General features: G+C 35.5%; 1 protein-coding gene across 2 annotated transcripts in view; it reads right to left on the reverse strand.

The window, feature by feature from the left end:
* Nucleotides 1-22,874, reverse strand: part of APAF1 (apoptotic peptidase activating factor 1) — a 53,532-nt gene that overhangs the window by 4,518 nt on the left and 26,140 nt on the right. Inside the window, exons 14-23 of one of the 2 annotated variants that reach the window (XM_063308708.1) lie at nucleotides 22,594-22,716; nucleotides 22,003-22,128; nucleotides 19,154-19,315; nucleotides 17,164-17,292; nucleotides 12,872-12,997; nucleotides 11,928-12,047; nucleotides 9,202-9,327; nucleotides 7,408-7,533; nucleotides 3,404-3,523; nucleotides 1,783-1,908 (exon numbers count right to left, since the gene is read on the reverse strand). In XM_063308708.1, the coding sequence (XP_063164778.1) occupies nucleotides 1,783-1,908; nucleotides 3,404-3,523; nucleotides 7,408-7,533; nucleotides 9,202-9,327; nucleotides 11,928-12,047; nucleotides 12,872-12,997; nucleotides 17,164-17,292; nucleotides 19,154-19,315; nucleotides 22,003-22,128; nucleotides 22,594-22,716 (1,284 nt within the window). Of the gene's footprint in view, nucleotides 1-1,782; nucleotides 1,909-3,403; nucleotides 3,524-7,407; nucleotides 7,534-9,201; nucleotides 9,328-11,927; nucleotides 12,048-12,871; nucleotides 12,998-17,163; nucleotides 17,293-19,153; nucleotides 19,316-21,337; nucleotides 21,390-22,002; nucleotides 22,129-22,593; nucleotides 22,717-22,874 lie in introns of those variants that run through there. The other variant, XM_063308709.1, reaches the window with a different exon arrangement.

Raw genomic sequence — 22,874 nt, forward strand, 5'->3', positions numbered from 1 at the left:
TCTAGGGACACAGAAGGTGCAGAGAGACCTCAAATTCTCCATTAAAAATCAGATGCTGTAACCGATTCTGTTGTAGAGAAAATAGCAGGTCCCCAACTGGATCTTGTCTAAATAGGTAACAACATTTACAATGGTCAATGATAACCTACAGTATTAGGCAGTTTGTGGATAGAAAGTAGGTACATTTAAGTTCCTACTGATATAAATGAAAAAGAATTAATCCAATGTGCAACTCTTTCATTGAAGTCAGTATGATAAAAAAGTACTTGTCACCAGCTATATCATGATGCATGCTCACTGTATAAAAATGTCAATGTGTATTTAGCATAAAGTTTGTTTTGTGGTAGAGGAAGCACAATTTGTGCAATTAAATTTAATCAAATTAGTGAATCACATATAGAAAATGTAGAAGAATATTTTAGGGATTCATGTGAATCAGAGACCAGGACACATTACACTCAAGCACGAATTGGTGTACTGACAGTGCTGGACGCAAGGACAGGCCTAAAGAGGGCTGACATCACGTCCCCCTTTATAGACTTCTGCAACTTAGAATATATTCAGGTATTTCATTAGATATCACACATCATGCACCTAGTGAAATCAGTGAAGCCGCTAGAGTGTAACTATAAGATAACGGGGCAGGACTACAAAGACAATAAGATTTTGAAAGCACAAGAAAGCAGTCATTCCATAAACATAGTTTCTTTCTACGGAGTTACTTTCTTTTGCTTTCCCTGCACTCTGCTTGTCTTCCAGTAACTTTCCCCAGCTTATAAGTACTCTTTGGCCTTCTGTGGTTAAGCTGACAATGTAATTTTCCTGGGAAACTGTCATTATAATGGGGTAGTTGCCCAATTTGATACTATATAGCTGAGCATGTGCTTTATTTTCTATGGAAAAATGTATTCGGGTTAGGGCTTTAACTTGGCCTTACAAAATCTCCTACAAAAATCTCTAGGAAAAAAAATATTGGTCACAGGACAATCAAATGAAAATAATTCTATGAAGAACAGCTAATTTGATGTAAAGTCATCTGCATCCCTTAACTTAATTCTGACCCTGGTATCTGGTGATACCACATTAACAGACCTCAAAGAAAGGACCATAAAATGAGCGATGTCGGAATCACAAATTCCTTGATTGATTTTAAACAGGCAATCCTCTGGAAAGTTGTTACAAACACTGCACAAAAAATTTTTTTTTACTTTAAAAAATCAAGTTCATGACTACAGACATAGATAGATTGTTTTTAAATTTGATTAAGGGGCTCATTTACATTGTGATCTAAATGTATTTTAACATTTAATTGGAACTTGTAAATTCAAATTTAAAATTCTTTTAAATCAGATGGCTCATATTTTAAGGCTAAGGCTAATGGGTATATGTTTATAGAATTGTATCTTGTATTGGTCAGTGACCGTAATAAAATTGAACTGAACAGACATAGATAAAGGTGTTTGGCACAAGAACAATTTACAGTTTGGAAGAGACAATGGTATTATTTCATTTTATCTGCTTGATAATATATCTCATGAATGAAACATAAAGTAAAATATTATATTGGAAAGGGTATGAAGACAGAATACCGAAGCCACTTTAGCTGTCTGACCATAGAGCTTAGTTCCTTCTTATTTGTCTGAGGTTCATATACACCTGAAATACAATTTACTTCATAAGTCTTGATGTATAAATGAGTTAGTAGTGATTTAATTACAGGAATGCCAAGTTGTGTTAAAGTACCTTTTTTTTTTAATATAGAGCAAGCAGTTACATACTGACCCTGGCCGTTTTGTCAGCAGAGGTAGTGGAAAATATAGTGGCATCAGGTGAAACAGCACAAGAAAGAACAGCATCTTCATGGCAAATAAGGTCTTTTTCTAGTTCGCCAGTAAGTATATTCCAGACCTGTGAAATATAGTGAGGAATTCTGGTGGTACATGGTTGATAAGCAAAACACATACAGTACTTACCCAAAAAGAAGAGGACCCTGAATTTAAGCTGATTCCTTTCCCACAATGAAAGAGTATGCGTTCACAAATGAATCCCATGCAATGTACAGCTCCAGCTGAAACCAATCCTGAAGATCCTCCCTTTCCCAAAAAAATAAATCTTGGGATATATATCTATATATGTATTTATATACATATACACACCCAAACATACAAGGACACATCTCTATCTGTCAGAAATCACATTCCAAAGAAGGGCAGGGTCATGGTATGTATGTGTAGAGATTAAACATTACCTGTAAAATCAGGTACCCCTTTTATAAAATTAATGGATTCACAGATGCATTTTCTCATACATACACAAATCAGTCTTACACATAGAAAAAAATGACATATACATTCTCATTCCTATGTTCGGCAGGAACGGCAGAGGTGGAAGAGGAAGAAGAGAGAAGGGGAAGAGGTAAGTGAGCAAGGAAGGGAAGAAAAGAGAGAAAACCCCTGCTAAATTCACCAGGCAAACAGCTCCTCCCCACCAGTGACTGAAAGCAAAGGCATCCATGCTTTTCATGAACAACATCTGCAGCCAAATGCACCTCTGCCCATTCACACAGTTATTGTTCATATTAAAACAATTCCTGCAATTCACAATTAATTACTAGGGTAAAAAACTTGTTTTCCTATTGAGTAGATATGGTGATGTAAAGTTACCTTTAGAAATAGTAAGTAGTGGATGGATTTTTTAAAATATAAGTTTAATAAATTTAATATTTTTAAACTGTAAAATAACGAACAACCACTTTAAAACAGAGCACTTGGATATATCTAATTTAATTTTATACACTTTCTATTTAAATACCATTTAGCCCATAAGTTCAATAAAAAAATTCCAGATTGGTTTACTGATCAATGAGAACACGACTACCCTACTCCAACTCTTGTAATTTAAAAAGTTACAAAATAAAAGAAACAACATGATTGGAAGGGGAAAAACCTGCAGAAAATTCAGGCATTCTTAATTTTCTGTTTTCATCATGACCCCCTGTATCAGTGGGATTGTAAACTTAGTGCCTTTCAGAGTTTTGGACCAATTCAACGAGTGCTACTAGAATGCCAAAGGATTAAAACATTTGGAGGGCAGCATATTGTCTATAACTGCCACAATAAGTGTAATTCAGTAAGTGGGTGATCTTATAATCAAATGGAATAGAAAGAATTTAGAAACAGAGCCACCAAAAAATGAAACAGCCTTTCTTCCTATTTATCTCTCTGTTTTAGCCTGATAAAATGGCTGCTTGCTGATGTTCATCAGGCAAAATCTGGTGAACTTGACTTTTGTTCTTTAAAAACCAAATGCAGTATATATCCACCCTAACCCATTTAACTTTGATACAGTACACATTTAATTTACAGGCACCAATCTAAAATCATGTAAGTTGATTTTTATTTACCTTAACTGTTCCATCAAATGACCATGAAAGAAGCCTTGACTGCTTCAGAAGATGAAAATTCTTGACAGGTTCTTTGTGTCCTTTTAGAAGAATATATTTCTCCAACTGCCAATTCCATACCTAAATAAAACAAACATATATGTGAATAAAGAAAGGTATCTATGTATTTTAGAGGACAGCATTGATTATCTTGAATATAAAAGATATTTTCTTTTATTGGAAAAATATTGGAAAAAATTACACACACACACACACAACTTGGGTGGCATCATGAGAATAACTTATCTATTCTGCTGAGGAATCAGAAATCTGATATTTATGATCTCTAAGCTACATATTCATGCCTGACATACTTTACAATGGATAAATTCTTTTGTGAACGTCTTATCCCGGCTGCTTGGAGGCTGTGAGGGTCTGGATGGGGAGCAACAGGCTTCAGCTGAACCCCGGCAAGACTGAATGCCTCTGGGTTTGGGGGCCCACTGGTTCCAGGACTGTGCCATCTTTGGTGCTGGATGGGGTAGTGCCCCAGGCTGATTTGGTGCACAATCTGGAGAGTAGGTGGCAGTCATGGCTAGAGGGCCTTTGCACAGCTTCATCTTGTGCACCAGTTGTGCCCCTTCCTGGACCAGCAGACCCTGCTTACAGTCCCTCATGCCCTGGTCACCTCCACCTCCAGACTGGACTACTGTAATGTGCTCTACATGGGGCTGCCCTTGAAGAGTATCTGGGAGCTGCACCTGATACAGAATGCAGCAGTGTGGGCAGTTATGTGTGTTCCTAAAACAGCACATGTTACACCTCTGCTCTGTGAGCTGCACTGTTTGCCAGTTTGCTTCTGGGTCCAATTCAAGGGGCTGTTTTTAACCTTTAAAGCCCCTCATGGCATGGGACTGGGTTATCTGAGGGACTGCTTCTCCCCGATTACATCAGCCTGACCCAGCAGAGAAGGCGTGCTGATGGAATCATCAGCTAGGGACATACATCTGATGGTCCCGGGCATCAGACCTTCTCTGCTGTGGTGCCCACCTTGTGGAACATTCTTCCTCCAATATTAGATTAGCTTCAGCCCCTTTGACCTTCTGGAAGTCCCTCAAGACCTGGTTATGTCACCAGGCCTGGGGATTCCAGGGAATCAGAGATGTGCTTAGATGGTTCCATTGTTGAGTTAGCTATCCTTATTCTCTCTTGAGCAGGGTTTGTATATTTGTTTTTTATCATATTTATCTGTTAATATTGATTTTTATATTTTTTATACTGATTGTTTATGTATATGTTGTTTTTACTGTATTGTTGTAAGCCGCCCAGAGTCACTTTTCTGTGAGATGGGTGGCTATACAAATTTGATAAATAAAATAAAATAATGAAATAATGAAATACTGCAAAGTATTAAAATGCAATGGTTTTAATCCCACAAATGAGTAAATTATTACTGGAATGATAAAAATGGTTTGGATACAATTTTATTTAGTGTATGACACATTCACATAGCAGTTCAACAGAATAAAAACACAGGAGATAAAATACAAGATATAAAATATAGACTTTAAAAGTATAGACATATGTCTAGATTACAAATATAATTCTTTGCTTGGATAAAAAAAGGACATGGATAGGATAACATGTATAATTTGATGCCTGCCTCCAAAATCAAAGGCAGTTTTCTCTGAACGCCAATTTCTAAGAAATATGAACCAGAGAGTGCTATATATTTTCAAGATTTTTTTTATCCCTCCTTTATTATATTTTACAAATAAAGGCAGGGAACATACCTAATACTCCTTCCTCCTCCTCTTTTCCCCACAGCAACAATCCAGTGAGGTGAGTTGGGCTAAGAGAGAGTGACTGGCCCAAGGTCACCCAGCCGGCTTTCATGCCTAAGGCAGGACTAGAATTTGTCCTGTTCAGGCCATGAGGCAGCCAGGCAGGTTTATTATCAAAACCACTCTTTATTAAATAAATATTTACAATAAATAAGTCCTTATGGTCAAGAGGTAAGCTGGTTCTGATCAAGACCAACCGGGTAACAATGGGGAAACCGGCAAGGTTGCAGGAGGAGACTGTGGTAAAACAGCGGAGCAGGATTCGCTGACGGGAGCTGGAAGACTGGAAGAAGCTAGGGCATGTGGCACCTCTGGAACTGGAGACAATTGTCTGTGATCTGAAACACCACTCAAACTGGCTGGCACCTGAGAATGGGGGGAGACGGAACGGGAACCACTGGGCAAGGCTTGGCTCTAGAGGCAGGACTGGACTGAACTAGGCAACTCAGGCTGGACTGAGTACACTGGGCTGGAGACTTGGAATAAGGCTGATAACAAAAAGCAAGGTTGGACTTGGTTGGAGATTCCGGGCTGGACTGGAAGCTTGGCACACAACTAGGCTGGACTGGAGGTTCTTGACTAGGCGAAGAGCTTGAAACATGGCTGGACTGGACCACAGGTTCTAGACTAGATTGAAAACCCGATTCACAACAAGATAGATCTGAAGTTCCTTAACAATGATGGGCAGCCAGAACGCGGCTAGGCTGGACTGGAGATCTAAGGCAAGGCTGAAGGTCGAAAGCATGACAAAGCTGTACTGGAGACTCTGGACAAGGCTGGGAGCTGGAAGTGCTGAACTGGAGATCCGCTGAGGACCTGAAGCACAACGAAGCTGGACTGGAGACTCTGGACACAGCTGGAAACTCGAAGCAAGGCTGGAAACACATCTGGAATGTGCACAATGACAACAAAGAGGTCTGAAGCAGGACGCGAGGCTGAGGTTGCTGGGTTTGGCAGGGAGAAGATCGTCTGTGGCAGAGGTAGCAGGATCCAAGTCCTCTCTGATAGGAAACAATGGCCTTGATTCCCCTCTGGCTACAGACGAGGTTTCTGACATGGGTAAGTACTCTTCTGCTGGAACTGCGAGCTCGAAGGATTGTCTGCCTTTTATGCCAATCCTTTGCGCACCTATTCCCTTCTGCAGCCAGTTGGGCTGCCTTCTCCTTCACACGCTTTTCTGCCCATTGTTCGCACATGCTGATTGGAGGATTCAAATCCTCCTCCAAAGACTGACCAATCAGCATCTGTGACTTTTCCCGCGCTGCTGAGTCATTTCTGGGTTTTGCTTTCCTGGTTTCTGCCTGGTAAGTTTCCGTTTCCCCTTCTGACTCAGAAAGAGGTTTTTTTTTCTGAATCAGAGGTTAACCGAAACCTCACAGAACTCAGAGTCTCCTGGTTTCTAACCTGGTGCCTTAACCACTAGACCAAACTGGCTCTTGCATGCATGTTCTGCATATAAGGTTCCCAAAGGTATCTGATTGTTCTCTTGTTGATGTATTCCCACAGACATCGTAAGTAAGTTTCTTAATCTTCTCAATCTCCAAGTGACTGGGAGAAAAACTTAAAGAACTTGCAATATGATACACAAACTATGTGCATATACCAGTAATGTAACAGGATTTAAATTTCTATGTATCTCTCTTAAGACAACAATCCAATTATAGAACATTGAAACTATAAAAGCACTGAAACAGTTATAGTTTATAAATTCTAATTTTTCCTATTTTTCACATTCAACAGGTTTTGAATTTTTTAATACTGATACCACAATACTCTATAGAAAGGTGTATAAAATAGTTTCAAATGTGAATTTCCTATTAATAAATTTCAGCACCTGCCAAGCTGCATCCATTTCTTTGTAAAATACCTGGATAGTTTGAAGCCAAGAAACAAAAGCAAAATCAAAACTGAAAACACTTTTCAATAATATAGTTAATACATTACAGAAGGAATACTACCAATTGGAAATACAGTATATCCATTCATTATGCCTCCTTCTGAAATGACATGTGATTAAAAATGTGGAATAAACTAATTAAAGGTTATAAATAAATAATTCTTATAACGAACTCTTTGACATAATTTCAGTGAGATTTCAGAAGAAATATCATTTGAAGGACTGCATGTTGAATCTTGACAAACAATGTCAGTAACTAAACAAAACTTGCAATATTCCTCTACCTGTATAGTTGAATCATCGGAGCTTGAAATAAGAGTTTTTCCATCAGAAGTAAATTGGCAGTGTTGTACAGCTTCCCTGTGTCCATTTCTGGATTTTAAAACATTCCTACTTGCTGTATTTAATACCTGTTAAAATGAGATCAGACAACAGCATGTACTGAAGAGTTCAATATGCATGATTTTTAAAAAAATATATTTTATAATGAAATAGATCTTTTTGATATAAAAATCCTGAAAAAATGAAATATATACTTGTAAACCAAATTTTATGACAATCTTCATAGGACTATGCTGTCATTGGTACCAAGTGATCAGGCCTTGGACTACAAATTCTTCACAAACCATATGCAATTTTAATAGATTGCACTGAAAGGAACAACTTGACATTAAATTTTATGCCTAGTACAGAATTTTTCTCTTTCTAGATCTAAAAGGTTAAAAAATTATTGAAGAAATCCATAGCTCTTAAAAAATTCAGTTGTAGGACTTAAGCTGTAATTGTACCATGCCCTCTCCCCACAAAAATACTGGACTTATTTCAGATCTGAAGAAATATTGCCAGTGAAAATAACTAAATTGAACTGAAATGAATTTATTCAATGTAGATGCGTGTGCACGTGCACGTGCACACACACACACACACACTCACACTCCAAACTTCAAAAACACAAAACAGGAAAATACAATGTAATGAAATTATTAAAAAAACAAAGCAATAAGAAAAAGAATAAAAAAAAAGAATAGTGAGTCTGGCTAACATCCATACCTCCAAAACATATCTGACAGGGAGCACAATCATCCTAACCCAATTACCAGGGATAGAAGAAGGAAGATTTGTTGAAAAACAATAAACAATAAAGGAGTCAAGAAGAGAAAAAATAATATTCAGTAAAAACTTCCTGCATGGTTATAGAGTGACATGCATAACAACCTTCATGTGGATAACCTAGACATTTTTGTACTTTTTTAGCATAATCATGAACAAATGCTATACATATGGTGATAATGTTCAATTGTCTAAGGATATCTTTAGGAATAATACTTGTAATAAATATGTATAGCTCCAAAAATATCTTAGAACACTATCAGTGAACAGATATTCATTAATGGTGAAATACAGCAACTGAATAATAGCTATCTGAATTAACAGTTTACAATAAAGGATATTAGGAAACATACTAAGGTAACTTAAAATATGGAATATTATATAGTACTAAATACTGTAACATATTTCATACATTTGACTTTCTACCAGGAAAGTGAATTAACAACATAGGGTTTAAAAAATGAATTCAATACTTCCTTTTAGCCTGAATAGATAGTTTGTATGATGATGATGTACCATCAAGTCTGTTTTAACTCTTATAAGCATATATATTTTCTCCAGTATGTAAGTAGTTCAGGGGACAAGGTTGTTTTATTATCATAAAAGATAAAAATTTCACTTGGTAATTTTCTGTAAAAAGAACTTGTCCCCTTAAACTGAAACATGTAATTATTTTGCTCTGATATTAGATGGGTAAACATTTTTCTTCTACATAAAAAGCAGTTGAATGTGAACTGAACATCAGAAAGATGAGTGTGATTCTAACATTGGCTTGGGAAATATATTTTCAGTATCACATACTATCTTGGTAGCTAATGTGAGGAAAACATGGTCAATGATCCTAAAATTATTAAAACAGTATCCTCTTGAATTCATTTTCTTACTGATTTTGACCTGTATAATACTTCCAATAATTGGGGAGTGAAATCACAAGCTACTCATTCAGAAACTCAGTTCTGATACTTCACCTTTACAATTCCGTTTTCATCTCCACATGCAGCAAACTGTAGATCTTCACTTAAGCAACAGCAGCAAATAAAAGACTCCTGTCCTTCAGTCAAATAGATAGCATGGCCTGTATATCCATTAATTAACTATAATGCAACAAATAATTGGAAATTATTGAACATCCTTTAATTTCGAAAGAGCACATGAGCTGTATGGAAAACATCAAGCCACCTTCTCTAATGTTGTGGTAATAATTTTAGGCAATATTAATTGGTTAATTATGTTTTTTATACATCCTTCAAACTTAAGTCCTGAATCTAGATTCCCTATTACTATCACAATTATTCTTATATACAGTTGTATAAGGCAAGCTACAAAAGAATCACAGGCCCAGCATAATACAGTGAACTTCATGACTGAGTGGAAATTTCAACTGAGGACTTTCCAGTAGAAGACTCCCATAATTCTGGTAACAGGCAACATTTCACATTATTATACTGTACCCCATATAACTATGGATAAGGACTATATGCTCACTATAAATTGGGAGGGAGGAGGGAGAGAAAACTTTTGGTGGCATATAAAATAAATAGGTGTATGTGTGTGTGTATCTGGCTGCTTGTTTAGGGTGTTCTAAACTATTTTTTTCCCCTCAGAATTGAAAATAAGTTAACAACAATGATATATAAAAAGGCTTAGAGACAGATTATATATATTAATATAAGTGGCAAATGTGTATGACTAGCACATCTTCATGCTGTTTTATAGTAATGCCTATTCTTATTTTGTAAGTCTCATTTCTCTGACAAACATATACAAACACCTCCCAACAAATTTAACTTTAAAATAGATCTTCCATGTCTAAAAAAAACCTTGTAATTATTTTTTCAGAAATTTTTTAACTATTCAGTGCTTTGTGAGTATGAACACCACCATAGCACAGCTACGCTTTTTTCTGTTTCTTGCTTCCTGTCTCCATAGCAATATAATGTTTAAACCGAGAAATGAACAGGAAACAGCATTACATTACCCTTATTTATAAATAATTTTAGAAAAGGATGATCTTTGTGAAGCTATAACTAATTCCCCAATTCACAATTTTCTAACCCTTATAAAGGGCTTATGAAATTGAAAAAGATTGTTTTACTTAAAGAAAAGAAACCTTTTTAGACAACTTCTCTTGAGATAGAAAGGTGCTGAGTGTTGAGTCACACAGTGACTCTATAGAATTCCTAGAGTGGGATGTGTCACAATGCAGCAATAGAGGTGGATATAGCGCACAAAAAGTGACTTCTGATGTATTCAGGTGCAAGATCTTGGCCAATCTATAAAATCACTGTAACTGGCTGAGACAGCTACTACATCTCTTTCTTTGGGCCACCATTAACAGGAAAAAAATGCAGGTTCCTTCAGAATGCTGCTATCTTACTAAAATTGAAAATGATTGCCCATCTGACATTTGGAGTGTACAGGAAGTGTATCAGGGATTGCATGAACTTTGGAAACAAAGCAGACAAGACTATATCTGATTATAATAAAACTTAGGGGTCTATTTACTCTATTGAGATTTCACCAGACTTGTTGATAAACCCTCTCTCTGTGTGGATAGTGCAGTTTTACATTCATAAGGATCCATATTTAGATAATAGGAATTTAGATAATACTTAAAAGTTATTAAATCATATATACTATTAAGAAATTCTGTAACTGTCACTTTTTATATAACCAATGAGACTTCAAAAATGATTTGGCACAGTGTTTTAGATCTTTCATGAGCATAGCAGCCCTTTGTTTACTAAAATAGCACAACTATAGTCATGGTTATATTACTGCATCCTTAAATACATACATACACACACACACACACACACACATACTATATGAGATCAATATGAAAAATAAATTGAAAATCCTTTGAGCAAAGGTGTCTGTACTTAATGCTTTGATTCCAGCTTTGGGAAAACAGCAGGATATTCAATTAACTGGTCGAAGTCAGAATTAATGCCAGTAGTTAAAAATCCCTTCATTAATTCAATATGCAGTTATCAATTTTATATATGTAATGACTATGTTAACCATATTGGGGTTCTTACCTTTTGTCATATATCACAGATAATCATTTTAAGCATTAATAAAATATATAAGGAGATCTCTTCAGATTTTGATAGATGACTATGTTTAAACCTTACCTCTCTGGGCAAGGTGAATACTCTTAAAATGAGTGTATTTCCTATACTGGTGGTTCTCAAACATTTTGGTTTCAGGAACACTTTATATTCTTAAAAATGATTGAGGACCCCAAAGAGCTTTGGTGTATGTGGGTTATATCTAGAAATGTACTAGAAATTAAAACTGACCTTTTTAGAAGTATTTATTTATTTGACTTAGCAGATCCTCTAAGAGGGACTTAGGGACCCCTAGGGGCCCCCAGACACACTTTGAGAACTGTCCTATAGTATTATACATTTAGTGTGAAATTGCTATACTTATATGCTCAAGAGAACATATGATGGTCAGTAATTCTGAGAGGATGTCCTCCTGCCCTGCAAAAATCCAGGTGACCACTAGAAGGCAGAGAGAATTAGTATATTCTATATATCTCTGCAACCATCTAGTAGTTGTCAGGAGTTTTGCAACCAATATATGGTAGTCCTAATCATTCATGAATATACTTAAAATGAAAACCAAGCCATGCCAAGCCCGCTAATAAGGTTCAATGCAAATGAAGTGCACAAGCATTATTTACCTGTAAACGCTTCAAACTATCTATTGCTAAGATGCTGACTCTGTTATCTAGAAATGAAACATCTATTTCACGATTTAACACAATAGCAGAGGACTTGCAGACTTTGTTTGTTTCCCATATCTGTTGAAGAGAAAAGAATGAACAAAAGTTATATCAGCAAAATTGGAGGACTTTGAGAACACATAAATTAAACTGTAAAATTTAGTGCTATAATTACTCAGTTAAAAATATACATCAGTTTCCTTTGTTTCCATCTATTAAGTTATTTAATGAATAATTTATCTGTGCATTTTGTGCAATCCTATGTTAATCAAACTAGTTCTTCCATTACATTCAAAGAAACAGGCTTTATTCCAGGTTCCATCATCTGTCTTAACAGACCAAACAGTTAGGATCAGGCCTTCTCCACACTGGCACCCATATTATGGAGTTCCTTGTCCAAATGAACTCATTGGGCTTTCATTCTAGTAGAGTATGTAGACACTAATGGGATGCTGTACATTTCCACTTTCTATAATTGTGCAGTATTGCTTTTAATTTCTACTACTACTTTGTTAGGTTTATTTATTTAGATTTAATATACTTATCCTATTTTGTAACTTCATTTCTACAAAATGAAGGGTTTTTTAACAACTGAACATCTGAAGAGTTCTTTAAGGGAGCTATCAATTATATAAATACACAGATAAAGAGTTTCATATGCAAAATATTTTTCCACAGTATGGAATTTAGAAAGAATGGAGAATAAAATAGGGATACAATGCAACTAATTCAAATATGCTAAAGTTCTGTACATGTTTTGTCTGCTACAATTCCTCATATTTGACCATTATGAAATCAGTGCATATATCCTGGCCTTCTACTGCTGGATAATACAATGACAATTAGTCATTATTTTGCTCTCTGTTAAAATGTCCAGCAAAGAACTGGGGAAAAAAACTTACCTTTATTGTTTGGTCATCAGAAGAAGTGACAAAAAAAGATCCATCAAGAGAAAAAGTCACAGAATGTACCCAACTCATATGTCCTAGGCACTCAGCTATTTTCGAAATGGATTCAATATTCCATATCTAATAGAAGAATTTTAAAAAAATCTCTTTTAATATAAGAACATAAAAATAACTCTACTAAACCAGATCAAATAGTGACAAATCACTGTCTCCCACTCTATTAAGATGTCCTGGGAGGTTTGCAAGAGGAATGCATCAAATTTCCTACACTGTTGTTTCCTAGCAATCGGTATTCTATTTAGAATCAGAGCTTTCATCCATCAATGGGCCAGTGTTTGTAGAAAATTTTCTATCAAACATTATAATTAAAAATAGATCACATTCCAAATGCTTCCTTTAAAATGTTAGGCTGTCAACAGCAACTACAAAATTACAAGAAATTATAATATTTAGGTATATATAGAATATATGTAGAATTAAAATGAGCCCATACCTAAAAGTAAAGTTAATTGAAGATTAGATTTTAATTGTTCTATTTCAAGCACCCTCTGTTGTCATCTTAAGGTAGCTGGAACCACCATAGACACTAAATATGCATTAGAATTACAGGATAAATATATATATATATAAAAATAAAAAAATAAATAGAACATACAAACAATTGCAAACTAAGTTAATTTGCTTTTCTGAATTTTAAGCAAAATGGTTTATCAAAGTGACATGTGGACCTTACAGTTGCACTGCTATTTTTCAATAACAAAGGTGACATATTCCCCTGGAATTATAATTCTGACTTCAAATATTAAATCCAAAATTATACAGATATGCATATTGACTTAAACTGTTACTTATAAGAATTTTGTTTCAATTCTACCGAAAAACAAAACAGACTTAGATAATCTCAGTAACGGCTATTTGCAAGGATCAAAAAATCACTATTCAGAATGTCAGTATATTGCATGCATCTGCTAGCTAGAGGGATGTAGGCAACAGGATTGTGACTTGTAATAGAGATGCTAGGTAGCACAGAATAGCATAAACATGATTGGGATAAACATGGGCTTTGGTTGTATTTATGGCATATTGGCCAAAATGTGTCAAAACTAACCAGTACCATGTTCTTACTATTAGAAGGAGTGCTGAACGTGACTAAAGCTGGTAACCCTTTCTTTCTCTAGTTTAGTAAAAAGAATTGTATGAAAATCTTGATTGACCAAAGCTGTGATGGGTCATGGAATTTAATATTCATGGCATCATTTGTTGATGACCATGGCCTACCAAAGACTGCCTTGAAATGCAAGAGAAGTCCATCGTAAAGATACATGTTTCGTCCTGATTGTGAAATGAAGAGAAAGGTGAATGATGCAATAGATGTGAGATCTTATCTTGTAGAGTTGATGAATTATGAGCATGGAAGTGAAGGTATAGGTTTAATTATGAATGAAAGGGCTAAAATATTTGTCATAAAGTAAATATTTATATCATCTAGACTATTGTGGGACTTCACAAATTGGTGATAGTTGCATATTATGTTCCACTGAACGGTGATAACTAAAGAACCAGAAATAAGTCTCCAGAAATTTTGTGCAATATTCTGAATTAATACAACCTGGGGAAAAAGTTATTCTGTCAGATGACAAGAATGGCTGGGTAGAAACAAAGTAATAGGGGAAAAATGGGTTTTGGGAAGAAGGGACCATTTGGAAACCCAATAATGTATGGAGAATGGTGATTATTTGATAAGTATGTGCTTAAAATGGCATGTTTACGATTTATGCATAAATCTAGCCACACATACACATGGCAAAGGAATGATCTAAAGGTAGCTGATTCAATGGTTCATAATGAAAAACTAAATTAATGATGGATACAAAGGTGATAAGATGTTCTGAATGTGGGACGGGGCATTTTTTTGGTAGTGTCAAAGGGCATCTTGGAGAAAAATGGACTGAGAAGACAAGGAAAGAAGTGAAAGGGCTAGAGTGAGAGTTGTAAGAATAGGAGAAAGTATGAGCTCTGTATGTAAAAGTAATTGAGGCCAGATTGATCTCCCAAAAGAATGAGTGGAAAGTACACATAATTAAAAATGATGTGAAAGCTGCTTGGAGAAAGTATGATACAGAGTATCACAGAAGTTTGTGGAATTATGCTAATAGGATATATAATAAAGGAAATCTGATGGAATGGTGAAGTGAAAAAGGCTATGGATGAGAAGAAAAATGCAACTAAGAGAATTCCTGCTAAAAACTGAAGATAGAAATAAGGTGTATAAGGTGTAGTGGAAAAAAGAGACCAAGGTAATGCTTATTAAAAGAGGTGGAGAATATAAAAGCTAATTTAAATGGAAATAAAACACTGTTTTGGAAATTGGTAGAAAATGTTAAAAAGGAAGCCTACAGCAGAGTGACTGAAATTAAGAATAAAAGAGAAGAAATGATTTGGGATGAAACTGAAATGAGGGAATGTTGGAAGGAGTATTTTAGAGATTATAGGGGAATGTGTGGTAAAGTAGAATAGAAATAAATGTTATAAATTGTAGCGTCCAACAAAAATTTGAGAAGGAAGTCAGAAACACCAGGAAAATTCTGGAAAAATAGTAAGCCTACAGTATAGGCAGTATAACTGGAGAAATCTTAAAATGGGATGTACTTTGTTTATGGTGTGGGTGTGAGACTTGTTTAACAAGTGTGAAGGCTGCTTCTGTCCCTCTTATTGTTGCCCTATAGAAAGAGAAAAGTAGCAACAGTAAATGAAAAAAACAGAGGGGGGTTGAGTCTGTTAAATCTGCTTATCTTCAAAGGGAGTAGCTTGATTGAATATTTATGTATATAAGCATGTCACAGTCAAGGCCAAGATTTATGGTATTATTTCTTTTCTCTACTGCAGGAGGTGATTAAAAGATACCAAACCCTCATCCTGGAAAAAGCCATATATTATACTGGTTTGCCTGTGGGTTTTCTTTTGCTTCTGAAATGACTAGGTTAATAAACCTTTAAGTGAACATTCAAAATGCTTTTCTTGTTGATGTTGCTCTAATTACTCCCAGAGGTGTGGCAGGCTCCCACTCTTCTGGCCTTCCAAAAGGGAGTTAACACTTGGTTGTACCACCTCACTTGGCACGGGAGGGGGGATAGTCATTCATGGGGGTGGTTGGCACCCTGATGTGGCCCTGGGAAATTTCTATTGAGACCGTTGCTCACCACCTTGGATTTTATATTTTACATTTTATATTTTTATATGTATGTATATTTATATTTTTATAATGAATGTTTTTAGCTGTGTTTTAATCTTTATTTTTTAATTCGTTTGTAAACTGCCCAGAGTCGTTTGCATGAGATGGGTGGTGAAAAAAATATGATAGATAGATAGATAGATAGATAGATAGATAGATAGATAGATAGATAGATAGATAGATAGATAGATATCTGATTGTTCTTATTGGACATAAATTACAGAACTGACTTGACACATCTTTGCTTAAAATTTAACAGTAATCTCATCATGGATTCTTGATTTTAATGAAAGTTACTCTTAACTCTTGCTCTTAGCCATCAGCAAGCTTTTTTTTTTTTAATCCGTTCAATCATGTCTGACTCTGAGACTGCCTGGACAAGTCCCTTGGCAAGATTTTTCAGAATTGGTTTGCCATTGTCTCCTTCCTAGGGCTGAGAGAGAGTGACTGGCCCAAGGTCAACCAGCTGGCTTTGTGCCTAAGGTGGGACTAGAACTCACGGTCTCCCGTTTCTAGCCTGATGCCTTAACCACTACACCAAACTGGCTCTTCAGCAAGCATTTAGCTTTTAGCAAAAAGCACAGACAATCTGAATTAATTCATATTGGTCAGATGAACCTGACTCCATACAAAAGTTCAAATGTTTACATTTATAAACATATGAAGCTTCTTTGTACAGGGCCATTTTCAGTTGCACTTTCAATTATTGGATAAATATTTTTACTAGCTGTTTTTAGTGATGCTAGGAATTGGAAATGGATTCTTCTGCCATCAGTAGGGAGGATGTCTCCATAGAAGTGTGGCTTTTGTAAATGAACTATGCACGCACATGCACACAGAAACAGCTGGGAGCAGCTTCCAAACCAGTTGTGTGAACCTTGCAAATGATGTGGCTATTTTAATCATATGAAAAAAGCTGTTTAGTATGTGTTCAAATACGTTGCTTTGCCCAATTATACTATTTACACTGAGCTACGACTCATTCCTATTGGGAAACAATACATTATACCAACAAGAAATATGAGGATGGAAAGAAACATATGTATTTACTTACTTCAACAGAATAATGTGATAAAGCAACTGCTACAATTTGACTATTGGGACAGAAGTCACAGTACTGGATTGTGCTGTGGTGGCTCAGAAGAACTTCTGCCAATAATTCCTTGCTTTTAACATCAACAAGCTGTAAACATAATCAACATTTTAAGGCAGTATTTCCCATACTATCTGGAAAGTTACAGTTATACAAACTTGTAGCTGTGATATGTATGCATGTGTGTGTTCGTGTATAACAATCATAATAAAAAATGGTACAGATTCCTTTTGATTTTACAGCTCTAATATTCAGCACTGCGCCCCAACAAAAAAGTTTATATATGCATATTTGCATGCAACAGAACAAAAGAAGTCTAGAACTTATAATTGATTTGCAGCATAATGTCTTTGAAATATTCTCTATTATATTAATATTTCATTAATGTAAAATTATCTTAGTCATTTTGCATAAAAACGTAATTACAATTATATCATTAAGTAATTATTTAATAGTTCATTAAAAAGGAAAACAAATTCCACAACGACTTTTTAAAACTATACTACTCCTGCAAATTTCACTATTTACCAGATCTTGAATAAAATGCATTATTATACCACTGTTTGAACCAATTTAAGGACTCAAGCACAAAATCTTTCAAATGCTGTTTTATTTATTTAACAAAATCATAAATATCTCTAAGCTCCAGGAAATGCACTTCTTCTAGTACTATAGGACCAAAGTTTCTGAAAAATTTCAGTCTAACTAATGTTTGTCTCAAAGTTTATTCACATTAAAAATATTCTTTACAAATCATTAATCTTATTAATTTATTCTCACTGGTAATTTCTCAAGAGCATAAAGATCCCTATACAGATCATGAATGTGCTATTATAAGACAGTATTTGCTGCTTGAACTGTTTATCATCAAGACAGCTAATGATGTCTTTCCCACCTAACAGACACAATTGTTTAACTTCATCTTATCTTATTCACATCTCTTTCCCACTTGTATCCATATTTTCATCCACCTTATTTAACTAGAACTTAACTATGGTTAAAGCTAATCAACTTAGTCAGGATTTATTACACAGCTTCAAGCTGTGGGTAAGAATGTTAATTATTATCTGTGCTGCCTTGAGAGGAGGTATGGGCATCTGGAGATGGTTGATCTCAAATGTGTACTGGTGAAGATGGCAGAGAACCATTTTTTGTTGGCCAAGACTGGGACTCAGCAAAGGCAAACTATTACTACCTCATTTGGACAAATACTATTATAATGTGGTTATCTCCTGAAAAAGTGGGAGAGAGAGAAAATATTCATACAGCCAACACTATATGAAAGCTCTGACTATAATGGGAAGAGGCAAAATATGGTCTTTGAGTCTGGATGGAGGCCCAGAGGATGGGGGACACTATGGATGGTTTCGGGTTATTTTAGATAAAATAAGGGCCACAACAAGGAAGGGAATTGTCCGGATTCCATTCTGTGTCGCATATACTAGCTGGAGTATTCTCTCACAAAACAAGCTGCTGCCTCCTAAAAGAGTATGGGGAACTGAAGCCTTGGTCTTTCAGTGTATCTCCTCCTGCTATATGCTGATACAGTCCTTAAAGTTGTCTTGGCTATTTATTTAGGGAGACAGGAGAAGCTTTGGAGAAGTTACCCTCAAATTCTGAGACTCAGCAGTAGATTCTAACCTCAGGTTGTAAAATAGAAGGGGAATTCAAGGATTCCCTCTTTAACAAGCTAATCTCTGACTCTGCTTCAGAGTATTCCTGAATGAACACATGTTATATGGCATGACACTGTCCCTCTTTCACCTTTCTTCCTGTACAGTTTAAAACATATAACACTGATTTCTCAAGTTGTAAAACAATGTGAACTGATACAAAACAGCACTTTTATCTATCTTAAAAAAAAATAATTTGTGAACACTGGTATCTAAAAACACAAGTTAAAAACAAGATGAAGGAAAGGAACATTACCAACATATTCTTAAATACTTACAAAAAGCTTATTTTTAGCTGCCACTACTATTCTTGCACCGTAAGATGACCAGCAACAACACTTCACTAACACTTCCACATCATCTTGGTATTCATCCCCATTTCTGAAGAAGTCTCCTATGTCAATAGTTTTCAGTTCATTTGCTGAATGCACATTCCAAAGCTTTTAAAAAAGGTTTTCCAATCTTTAGTACTACTGCCAAATATATGTTTGTCAGGAAATAGCAACATATTCAAATCAAGCAACTAAGTTGATATCAAATTTCTTACATATCATTCATTTTGACTGATTTATTTCTAAATTATTGCTAAGTAAGAACCATTCCAAAAACAACTTTTGCCTGGGCAAGTCTGTTATGAATGCACATGAATAACTTTATTTTTAACCAGTACAGGAAGTATATTTTATTTTGTTTTATTTTATTTTATAGCCCACTTATCCAGATATATATACTTAAGTTTTCCCATACAATAGTATTAAGAAGCACCATTTATTTCAGTATATTTCATTTTTCATGTAGTCTTTAAAATTCTTTAGACAATGGATACATTCTGTTTGGCTTCTTTGAGAGGAAAATCAATTCAGATCAATCTGCATAAGTTAAACACTCCATTTTGGTTCTCTAATGATTTTAATTCATAAGTTATTCTCTCCATAAAGGTCAAAGTCCAAACTTTTATTGTATCAATATCAATGAAATCCATTTCATTTGCTTCCAATGTGGAGCTATAAATTACCTTGTTTCTGTTAATAAAAAATAAATGTTTTGCTTCTTACATTTGTATTCTCTATACTAAATATATTTCAGAATCCCAGTTACTTGGTTTGGCTGATATATGATTTTGTAATAAGCCCTTTCTCTATAAAGACATCTGATCCAAATCTCTGTATGATATTATAGGCCTATTAGACATAAAAGATGGTTTCTTTTTTCTTATATAAAACCAAGCAACCGTGTCATATTATAAAATACAGTTGAAGTAAGGTCCTACTTACTGATAAGTTACACTTGCCATATTTTTGCTTATAATAAAAATGTTTTTATCACACAGGGTGAAAACTATGTCTTTTCTTCAATTTTAGTCCAATGTTAGGATTGTCATGCTAATCCTTCTTTATTGTTTATACAGGTAGTCCTCAGTTAACAATGATAATTGGGACCAGAATTTCTGTAGCTAAGCAATATGGTCATAAAGTGCAACATCATGTGACCACATTGCTTAGTGATGGCAATCCCGGCACTCCTCATTGCCATTGTTAAGCGAAGATAGCAGGTTGCTAAGTGAGGATAGCAAGTTGTTTAGTGAGTCCCAGGCGGCTCTCAAGCAGGCTGGCAGGCAAGTAAGGTGCAGTGTAAGGGCAGAGGGGTTGGGGGTGGCTGCTGCTGAATGGGGAAGGGTGAGCGAGTGGCCCGCAAGGCATAGTGTGAGTGGCTGCTGCCGGGTACGGGAGGGTACACAAGTAGCCCACAAGGCACAGTGTGCCCAGGGGTGGCTGCTGCTGGGTGGGGAAGGGTTTGAGCGACTTACTGGAGCAACTTGCAACCTTTCCTGCCGGCTTCCCCATTGACTTTGCTTGTGGGAAGCTGGCAGAGAAGGTCACAAATGGCAATCATGTGACCGTTGGATGCTGCAACCATCATAAGTGCAAGACAATTGCCAAGCACCCAGATCGCGATCATGTGACTGTAAGGGTGCTGTGATGGCCGGAACTTTGAGGGCTAGTCATAAATCTCCTTTTTCAGAACCGTCATAACTTTGAACAGTCGCTGAACGAATGGCTGGTAAGCGAGGACTACCTGTAGCCTATAATTTTGCTATTCCACTTGATTATTGTTAGATCAGAATGTACTATGTGCTGAAATGCACACAGCCAGATCTTAGTCTATGGGGTTCAAACCCCCTATGGCAATTTAGATTCATGGACCCCTGTACTTTATAAGATTGCATACAGTGCATTTAGGAACTATCCAGAGCCTGGGTTTAGTAGTTGTAGGAAGGGATATACAGTATATAATCTATCATGTTGAAGAAGATAGGTTTTGTTTTTTTTACAAATGAAATCCAAGTGTTGCATTCTATAGGAATGGACAACAATCCAAGGGCCGAACCATGTTGTAAGGGCCAAACCTTGTTTCCACATCTAGAAATTCAAATTTCTAAAACAATATAAGGTTATAATAACCTTATATTGAAGTTCTGCTTCTCTGTCACATCCAGGTGTGCTGGAATTTCATCTAAGCGATTTACATACATACAAATTAAAATGTAAAGATAACATGCATTATACATGAAGCATGCTCCAATAATAATTTACAAAAAAACGTGTATGAGAAAGCTGTTTCTATTGTGCACAACTGTAGATGAAAGCTTCAAACTAGGGAGCTGACAATAAGCAAAGTACAGAACATTTTTCTGCAACTATTTCCTACTTCAATCTGGATATAAGACTAATTCATGGCAGAGATGACGCAAGAGAGGAACACATCTGATCAGTTGTACAGGTTCTCTGGATCAGATGTCCCTTATTTCCCCTCAACAGTTTTCCTAACCAATTAGCCAAGTAAAAAACCATTATTTTTTACAGATTGCCTAGCAGTCAGACATTTTTATGACAATTTATCTTTCATTAGGTACTTACATATTGTAGAAAGAAATGTATAAACAAGTCCTTAGCTTCGCTGAACCCTGCTTAGTATTAATTTTTTTTAGACTATGCAGCAGTTAAGTGGCTACATGCAAGAAGAAAATATACAGCCATATAACCCAAAGAACAAAATTATTGTTTCCAGAATACAATGCTATGGAATCAAAAGGTGCTCCTTACAATAATTTAGTCTCAACACATACCTTTAAAGTTCCATCAGCTGAACAACTAGCCAAATATTTATCATCTGGTGAAAATCTGCAATGGGTTACAGATCCTTCATGGCCAAACAGTGTATTGCGACAATACTTACTATTCATATCCCAGAGCTGCATTTAAGAATAGTATAAAAATAAAAAGGAAACCAAGAAGAAATGAATGAGTGTATTAAAAATAGTAGAAAAGTATTTATTTTGACTTTTCTGCAAAATATTCGTTATCACTTGTGTAGCAACAAAAATAAACACGCAGCTTGCAGTTTTCATTAGGAACAACCAGATTGCTGTTGTCAAACCTTATTTATTATATCCTATAAACAGTTTTAGCAACGCAAGTATTTGGAAAAATGGAAGGTTATTCACTATGCTGTCAGTGTGCATCAAAGGACAGTTCGAATCCATTTCTGCAGTCTAGCAGTACCTAAATGGCCTCCAGTGGCTAAAAGTGAGAACAACAAAGTAACAAAGTTCACATATTTCAGGAGGCTTCCGCAAATTCTCTACCATTAAATACTCACATCCATCATTACAACTGTAGCTATTGTAAATACAAGTATGACTTTATTTATTACTTACTTTGATATAAGTGTCATTTGAACATGTGGCTAGTAAATAGTGATGACTAAATTGGCAGCAGTTGACCTGCTCTGTGTGTTCTTGGAATACACACACAAGTTGACCTGTTCTTGAGTTCCAGACCTAAAACATTATATATAACAATTCAAACATTTTAAAAGATATTTATCTAGTATATATCCATTTCTAATCTAAATACTAGGCAAAGCTGAAATATGTTTCTATGTACTTAAATGTTCTTTATATTTTAGCAGGTAGAAATTTCCTGAAATACAACATTT

The sequence above is a fragment of the Candoia aspera genome, chromosome 7 (assembly GCF_035149785.1).
Source record: "Candoia aspera isolate rCanAsp1 chromosome 7, rCanAsp1.hap2, whole genome shotgun sequence".
NCBI lineage: Eukaryota > Metazoa > Chordata > Lepidosauria > Squamata > Boidae > Candoia > Candoia aspera.